This window comes from Pezoporus wallicus, unplaced genomic scaffold, assembly GCF_028554395.1.
Source record: "Pezoporus wallicus isolate ANWC-B61680 ecotype Strahan unplaced genomic scaffold, APGP_CSIRO_Pwel_v1 contig_12809, whole genome shotgun sequence".
In the NCBI taxonomy this organism is placed as follows: domain Eukaryota; kingdom Metazoa; phylum Chordata; class Aves; order Psittaciformes; family Psittacidae; genus Pezoporus; species Pezoporus wallicus.
Window position 1 is genome coordinate 1 of NW_026642443.1, and position 9,538 is coordinate 9,538.

Sequence of the window (9,538 nt, forward strand, 5' to 3'; positions counted from 1 at the left end):
ATTATGGGGTGGTTATTATGGGGGGGTTATTAAGGGGTGGTTATTATTGGGGTGGTTATTATGGGGTGGTTATTATGGGGTGGTTATTATGGGGTGGTTATTATGGGGTGGTTATTATGGGGTGGTTATTATGGGGTGGGTTATTATGGGGTGGTTATTATGGGGTGGTTATTACGGGGTGGTTATTAAGGGGTGGTTATTATGGGGTGGTTATTATGGGGTGGGTTATTATGGGGTGGTTATTACGGGGTGGTTATTAAGGGGTGGTTATTATGGGGTGGGTTATTATGGGGTGGTTATTATGGGGTGGTTATTATGGGGTGGTTATTATGGGGTGGTTATTATGGGGTGGTTATTAAGGGGTGGTTATTACGGGGTGGGTTATTATGGGGTGGTTATTACGGGGTGGGTTATTACGGGGTGGTTATTAAGGGGTGGTTATTATGGGGTGGTTATTACGGGGTGGTTATTAAGGGGTGGTTATTATGGGGTGGTTATTATGGGGTGGGTTATTATGGGGTGGTTATTATGGGGTGGTTATTATGGGGTGGTTATTATGGGGTGGTTATTATGGGGTGGTTATTATGGGGTGGTTATTATGGGGTGGGTTATTAAGGGGTGGTTATTATGGGGTGGTTATTATGGGGTGGTTATTATGGGGTGGGTTATTATGGGGTGGTTATTATGGGGTGGTTATTACGGGGTGGGTTATTATGGGGTGGTTATTAAGGGGTGGTTATTACGGGGTGGGTTATTATGGGGTGGTTAATGGGGTGGTTATTATGGGGTGGTTATTATGGGGTGGTTATTATGGGGTGGGTTATTATGGGGTGGTTACGCCAGGAAGGCCCAAAGCAGGAGCCGGTCCAGGGCCAGCGCCGCCCGGTGCCAGAGCTCCTGCAGCTGCGGGGGGGGAGAGGCATGAGATGGGGCTCTATGGGGCTCCTATGGGGTTCTATGGGGGGCTATGGGGGTCTATGGGGTGTCTATGGGGTTCTATAGGGGGGCAATGGGGGGTCTATGGGGGCTAAGGGGGGTATGAGGGGGCTATGGGGGTATATGGGGGGTCTACGGGGGGGCTATAGGGGGTCTATGGGGTTCTATAGGGGTTTATGGGGGGTCTATAGGGGGTATGGGGGGCTATGAGGGGGCTATGGGGGGTCTATAGGGTTCTATAGGCGGGCTATGGGGGGTCTATGGGGGCTATGAGGGGGCTATGTGGGGCTATGGGGGGGGCTATGAGAGGAGCTATGGGGGGCTATGGGGTGGCTATTGGGTGTCTATGGGAGGTCTATAAGGAGTCTATGGGGCTCCATGGGACTCTATGGCGTCCTATGGGTCTTGTATGGGGCTCCATGGGGCTTCTATGGGGCTCTACGGGCTCATATGGGGCGCTATGGGACTTTATGGGGCTCTATGAGGCTTCTATGGGGCTCTCTGGGGATCTGTGGGGCTCCATGGACATGCAAGGATCATGTGACGCCGTGCGATCGCACACACGAGTCACATGACACCAGATGAGGATACATGCGAGGACACACACACACGGATCACATGACACCGCATGAGGACGCACGTGGGTCACCTGCAGCGGCACGAGGACACACACGGATCACGTGACACCACATGGCGACACACACCAGTCACGTGATGCTGCATGAGGACACACACGGATCACGTGACACCACATGGCAACACACACCAGTCATGTGATGCTGCATGAGGATCACATGACACCGCCCGAGGCCGCATGTGGGCCACGTGACGCCATGTGGCTACGGACACACCCCCACCCCCCACCCCCACCTGGATCACATGACGCCACATGGCGACATACACCAGTCACGTGATGCTGAACGAGGACACACACGGATCACGTGACACCACATGGCGACACACACCAGTCACGTGATGCTGAACGAGGACACACACGGATCACGTGACACCACATGGGGACACACACCAGTCATGTGATGCTGCATGAGGACACACACAGATCACGTGACACCACATGGGGAGGGGGGGATGACACACACAAGTCACGTGATGCTGCATGAGGATGCACGTGGGCCACGTGACTCCATGTGGCTACGGACACACCCACACCCCCACCCCCCACCCGGATCACGTGACGCCACATGGGCACACACGGGCGCGTGTCACGTGACGCCGCACGTGACCCCTGACCTCCCGCTGCCGCTGCTGCTCCCGCAGGCTCCTGGCGATGAAGGCGACGGCGGCCGCGGCCTCGCGCAGCTCCGGGGGGGGGAGGGGCGCGGGGGGAGGGGCGGGACCGGCCCCGGGGCGTGGCCGCCGCAGGAAGTATTCATCCGAGCCGCCAGGGGGCGCCAGCACGGGGCGGGGCTCCGGAGGGAGGGGCGGGGCCGGGGGGCAGTGGAGGCCCAGGAGGGGGGGGAGGCGCTGGAGGAGGAGCTGGAGGGGGGGGAGGGGAAAGGGGGGGTCAATGGGGGTCAATGAGGGGTCAATGGGGTCAATGGGAGGTCAATGGGGTCAATGAGGGGGCAATGGGGGTCAATGGGAGGTCAACAGGGGTCAATGCGGGGTCAATGGGGTGTCAATGGGAGGTCAACGGGAGTCAATGGGGTCAATGGGGGGTCAATGGGAGGTCAACGAGGGGTCAATGAGGGGTCAATGGGGTCAATGAGGGGGCAATGGGGGTCAATGGGAGGTCAACAGGGGTCAATGGGGGTCAATGGGGGGTCAATGGGGTGGTTCAATGGGAGGTCAATGGGAGGTCAATGCAGGGTCAATGGGAGGTCAATAATGGGTCAATGGGGGGTCAATGGGGTCAATGGGAGGTCAATGGGGGTCAATGGGGATCAGTGAGGGGCAATGGGGACAATGGGGGGTCAATGGGAGGTCAATGCGGGGTCAATGGGGTCAATGGGGGGTCAATGGGAGGTCAATGGGGGTCAATGGTCTCAATGGGGTCAATGGGGGATCAGTGGGTCAATGAGGGGTCAAGGGGGGATCAATGGGAGTCAATGGGAGGTCAATGGGGGGTCAATGGTGTCAATGAGGGATCAATGGGGGGTCAATGGGGTCAATGGGACCCAATGGAGGTGAATGGGTCCCAGTGGGGGTCAATGGAGCTCAATGGGTCCCAACTGGGTTCAGTGGGGTTCAATGGGGTTCAATGGGTCCCAATGGTGCTCTATGGGGTCAGTGGGGTTCAGTGGGTCCCAATGGGTCCCAATAGTGTTCAATGGGGTCAAAGGTGTTCAACGGGTCCCAATGGTGCTCTATGGGGTCAATGGTTCCCAATGGGTCCCAATGGTGTTCAATGGGTCCCAATGGTGCTTCATGGGGTCAGTGGGGTTCAATGGGTCCCAATGGTGCTCTATGGGGTCAATGGGTCCCAATGGGTCCCAATGGGTCCCAATGGTGTTCAGTGGGTCCCAATGGATGTCAATGGGTCCCAGTGGGGTCAATGGTTCCCAATGGGTCGCAATGGTGTTCAGTGGGTCCCAATGGCTCCCAATGGCTCCCAATGGGTCCCAGTGGTGTTCAGCGGGATGCCGAAGGGCCCGGCTCACCCGGTGCAGGGCGGGCGGCAGGCGGTGCGTGCCGGGGCCCCGGTGGTGCACGTTGAGGACGGCGACGCTGAGGGCGACGCCGAGCGCCAGGAGCAGGAGCGTGGCCGTCAGGTGCCGCGCGATGAGGGGCAGCGCCAGCGACGTGGCCGGGACCTTGTCCGCCAGCAGCAGCAGGAACACGGTGAGGGTGAGGAGCGCGAAGAGCGACAGCGTCAGCTTCTCCCCTGTGGGGGGGCAATGGGGGTAATGGGGGTGATGGGGTCAATGGGGGTGATGGGGTCAATGGGGTAATGGGGGTGATGGGGTAATGGGGTAATGGGGGTGATGGGGTCAATGGGGTAATGGGGTAATGGGGGTGATAAGGTCAATGGGGTAATGGGGGTGATGGGGTCAATGGGGGTGATGGGTGTTGACCCCCATCCCCATTGCTCCCATCCCCATTGAAGCCCCCCCATTGCCCCCCATTGAAGACCCCCAATTACCCCATCCCTATTGCAGCCTCCCCATAGCCCCCCATCGCCCCCCATTCCCCCCCATCGCCCCCATCTCTCCCCATTTCCCCCCATTGCCCCCCATTGCAGCCCGCCATCGCCGCCCATTCCCCCCCATCTCCCCCCATCGCCCCCCATCGCCCCCCCATCGCCCCCCATCTCCCCCCATCGCCCCCATCTCCCTCCATCGCCCCCCATCGCCCCCCCATCGCCCCCCATCTCCCCCCATCGCCCCCCATCTCCCCCCATCGCCCCCCATCGCCCCCCACCGCCCCCCATCTCCCCCATCGCCCCCCATCTCCCCCCATCGCCCCCCATCGCCCCCCACCGGCCCCCATCTCCCCCCATCTCCCCCATTCCTCCCATTGGTCCCCCCCATTGTTGCCCCTCATCCCCCCCATTGTTGCCCCCCCATCTCCCCCATTGCCCCCATTTACCCCCCCCTTTGCAGCCCCCCTTCTCCCCCCATTGCAGCCCCCCCATCTGCCCCCCATTGCCCCCCATTGCAGCCCCCCCATCTCCCCCCATCTCCCCCCATCTCCCCCCATTGCCCCCATTGCAGCCCCCCCATCTCCCCCCATTGCCCCCATTGTCCCCCCCATTGCAGCCCTCCATCGCCCCCATCTCCCCCATTGCCCCCATTGAACCCCCCATTGCAGCCCCCCATCTCCCCCCATTGCAGCCCCCCCATCTCCCCCCATTGAGCCCCCCCATTGCCCCCATTGCCCCCCGTTGCCCCCTTGCCCCCCCGTCCCCACCGGCGTCAGGGGGCAGGTAGAAGACGGCGCTGGCGAGCAGGGTGAGGAGCACGCAGGGCACGAGCACCGTGGCCAGGTAAAAGAGCGGCTTCCGGCGCAGGAGCAGCGCGAAGGAGACGGCCCCGAGCCCCGCGGGCCCCTGCGCCCGGCCCGAGCGCTGCCGCAGCTCCCATTGCCCGTTCTCTGCCGGGCACGGGGCAACGGGGACACGGAGGGACCCATGGGGATGCATGGGGACACGTGGGGATGCATGGGGATGCATGGGGACACGTAGGGACCCATAGGGAGGCATGGGGACACGTGGGGACCCATAGGGATGCATGGGGACACGTAGGGATGCATGGGGACACGGAGGGACCCATGGGGATGCATGGGGACACGTGGGGATGCATGGGGATGCATAGGGATGCATGGGGACACATGGGGATGCATGGGGACACGTAGGGATGCATGGGGACCCATGGGGATGCATGGGGACACGTGGGGATGCATGGGGATGCATGGGGACACGGAGGGACCCATAGGGATGCATGGGGACACGTAGGGACCCATAGGGATGCATGGGGACACGTGGGGATGCATGGGGACACGTGGGGATGCATGGGGACACGGAGGGATGCATGGGGATGCATGGGGACACGGAGGGACCCATGGGGATGCATGGGGACACGTAGGGACCCATGGGGATGCATGGGGACACGGAGGGACCCATAGGGATGCATGGGGACACGGAGGGACCCATAGGGATGCATGGGGACACGTAGGGACCCATAGGGATGCATGGGGACACGTAGGGACCCATAGGGATGCATGGGGACACGGAGGGACCCATAGGGATGCATGGAGACACGTAGGGACCCATAGGGATGCATGGGGACACGTGGGGACCCATAGGGATGCATGGGGACACGTGGGGACCCATAGGGAGGCATGGGGACACGTGGGGACCCATAGGGAGGCATGGGGACACGTAGGGATGCATGGGGACACATAGGGATGCATGGGGACACGTGGGGACCCATAGGGATGCATGGGGACACGTAGGGACCCATAGGGATGCATGGGGACACGTGGGGACCCATAGGGATGCATGGGGACACGTGGGGACCCATAGGGAGGCATGGGGACACGTGGGGACCCATAGGGAGGCATGGGGACACGTAGGGATGCATGGGGACACATAGGGATGCATGGGGACACGTGGGGATGCATGGGGACACATAGGGATGCATGGGGACACGGAGGGACCCATAGGGATGCATGGGGACACGGAGGGATGCATGGGGACACGTAGGGACCCATAGGGATGCATGGGGACACATAGGGATGCATGGGGACACGTGGGGACCCATAGGGATGCATGGGGACACATAGGGACCCATGGGGATGCATGGGGACACATAGGGATGCATGGGGACACGTTGGGACCCATGGGGATGCATGGGGACACATAGGGATGCATGGGGACACATAGGGACCCATAGGGATGCATGGGGACACGTAGGGACCCATAGGGATGCATGGGGACACGGAGGGACCCATAGGGATGCATGGGGATACATGGGGATACATAGGGATACATAGGGATGCATGGGGATACATAGGGATACATAGGGATACATAGGGATACATAGGGATGCATGGGGATACATAGGGATACATAGGGATACATAGGGATACATAGGGATGCATGGGGATACATAGGGATACATAGGGATACATGGGGACACATGGGGACACATAGGGATGCATGGGGACACAGAGAGAGACCCATAGAGGGACATAGAGGGACATAGGGATACATAGAGACACATAGGGATACATGGGGACACAGAGAGGGACCCATAGAGAGGGACGTAGAGGGATACATAGAGAGACATAGGGACCCATAGAGGGACATAGAGGGACATAGGGATGCATAGGGACGCATAGAGACACATAGGGACACATAGGTACCATAGGGTTACATAGGGAACCATAGAGACCCACAGAGACCCCATAGAGACCCACAGAGACCCCTTAGAGCCCCATAGAGACCCATAGAGACCCACAGAGACCCCATAGAGCCCCATAGAGATCCCATAGAGCCCCTTAGAGCCCCACAGAGACCCCATAGAGCCCCACAGAGCCCCATAGAGACCCATAGAGACCCACAGAGACCCCATAGAGCCCCATAGAGACCCCATAGAGACCCATAGAGACCCATAGAGCCCCACAGAGCCCCATAGAGACCCATAGAGACCCACAGAGACCCCATAGAGCCCCATAGAGACCCCATAGAGACCCATAGAGACCCCATAGAGACCCACAGAGACCCCATAGAGCCCCATAGAGCCCCATAGAAACCCACAGAGACCCCATAGAGCCCCATAGAGCCCCCATAGAGACCCATAGAGACCCATAGAGCCCCATAGAGCCCCACAGAGCCCCATAGAGCCCCCATAGAGACCCATAGAGCCCCATAGAGACCCACAGAGACCCCATAGAGCCCCATAGAGACCCATAGAGACCCATAGAGACCCATAGAGCGCCCCTGCTCCAGGCTCACCCTGGAAGTCCTCGGACAGCTCCACGCCCCCCCCCCCGGAGCCGGGGTCCCCCCCGAGGCGGAGCCGCAGCTCCCCGGGGCCGTAGGAGCTGGAGCGGAAGCGGAGGGAGCAATTCTGCCAATCGAAGGGGAAGTGCGAGACCTGGGGGGAAATGGGGCCAAAACGGGCGAAAACGGGCAAAAACGGCAAGGAAATAGGGGAAAATAGACAAAAACGGGTGATAAACGGGCAAAAACGGGCAAAAATGGGCAAAAACGGCAAGGAAATAGGGGAAAATGGACAAAAACGGGTGATAAACGGGCAAAAACGGGCAAAAACGGCAAGGAAATAGGGGAAAATAGACAAAAACGGGTGATAAACGGGCGAAAACGGGCAAAAATGGGCAAAAACGGCAAGGAAATAGAGGAAAATAGACAAAAATGAGCGAAAACGGGTGATAAACATGAAGAAAACCGGCAAGGAAAGAGGTGAAAATAGACAAAAACGGGTGAAAACGGGTGATAAATGACCCGGAAATGGGTGAAAATTACCCCCATTACCCCCCATTACCCCATTACCTCCATAGCCCCCCATTGCCCCCATTGCCCCCATTACCCCATTACCCCCATTACCCCATAGTGCCCATTACCCCCATTGCCCCCATTACCCCATTGTTCCCCATTACCCGATTGCTTCCTATTACCCCCATTGCCCCCCATTAACCCCATAGCCCCCCACAGCCCCCATTGCCCCCCATTACCCCCATAGCCCCCATTGACCCCATTACCCCCATAGCCCCCATTGCCCCCATAGCCCCCATTGACCCCATTACCCCCATAGCCCCCATTACCCCCATAGCCCCCATTGTCCCCATACCCCCATAGCCCCCATTACCCCCATAGCCCCCATTGACCCCATTACCCCCATAGCCCCCATTGACCCCATTACCCCCATAGCCCCCCATAGCCCCTCACCTTGATGGGGCAGTGGCTGCGGAACAGCGCTGGGGGGCGCCAGTGCACGGAGCCGTCGGAGGTGACGACGGCGCGGACGTTCAGGGACACCCCGAACTCCCCGTCATTGCTGGGGACCCATTGACACCCATGGGACCCACTGACACCCACTGAACCCCATTGAGCCCCATTGACACCCATTGACACCCATGGGACCCACTGACACCCATTGAACCCCATTGAACCCCATTGACACCCATGGGACCCACTGACACCCATTGAACCCCATTGAACCCCATTGACACCCATTGACACCCATGGGACCCACTGACACCCATTGAACCCCATTGAGCCCCATTGACACCCATTGACACCCATGGGACCCACTGACACCCATTGAACCCCATTGAACCCCATTGACACCCATTGACACCCATGGGACCCACTGACACCCATTGAACCCCATTGAGCCCCATTGACACCCATTGACACCCATGGGACCCACTGACACCCATTGAACCCCATTGAGCCCCATTGACACCCATTGACACCCATGGGACCCACTGACACCCATTGAACCCCATTGAACCCCATTGACACACATTGACACCCATTGACATCCAGTGACACCCACTGACACCCATGGATACCCATTGACGCCCATTGACAAGCACTGACACCCATTGAATCCCATTGAACCCCATTGACACCATTGACACCCATTGACACCCATTGACACCCATTGACACCCAGTGACACCCATTGAACCCCATTGACACCCATAGGACCCATTGACACCCATTGACACCCATTGAACCCCACTGAACCCCATTGAACCCCATTGACACCCATTGATACCCATGGGTACCCAGTGACACCCATAGACACCCATGGGACCCATTGACACCCATTGACACCCATTGACACCCATGGGACCCCGTTGATACCCAGTGACACCCATTGATACCCATTGACACCCATGGGACCCATTGACACCCATGGGACCCATTGATACCCATGGGACCACATCACCCCCATTGCCCCCATTGCGCCATTGCCCCCATTACCCCCAATAGCCCCTATGACCCCATTACCCCAATACCCCCATCACCCCATAGCTCCCCATTACCCCCATTCCCCCATTGCCCCCATAGCCCCCCCTTAACCCCATTGCCCCCCATTACTTGTTGTCCAGCCCCACATCCGGCAGCCAGAGCAGCTCGGCCGGGATCCGCAGCAGCCGCAGCCCCC

The 9,538-nt window shown here is 59.3% G+C and overlaps 1 protein-coding gene across 1 annotated transcript; it reads right to left on the bottom strand.

The window, feature by feature from the left end:
- Positions 1-834: 834 nt before the first annotated feature.
- Positions 835-9,533, bottom strand: LOC130610603 (acetylcholine receptor subunit beta-like; the record flags this gene model as incomplete). Its single annotated transcript, XM_057430627.1, has 7 exons — positions 835-903; positions 2,188-2,433; positions 3,558-3,781; positions 4,807-4,989; positions 7,355-7,496; positions 8,309-8,417; positions 9,472-9,533. Coding segments are annotated over 7 exons (1,035 nt in total), but the record flags the coding sequence as incomplete, so codon positions are not given.
- Positions 9,534-9,538: the final 5 nt, after the last annotated feature.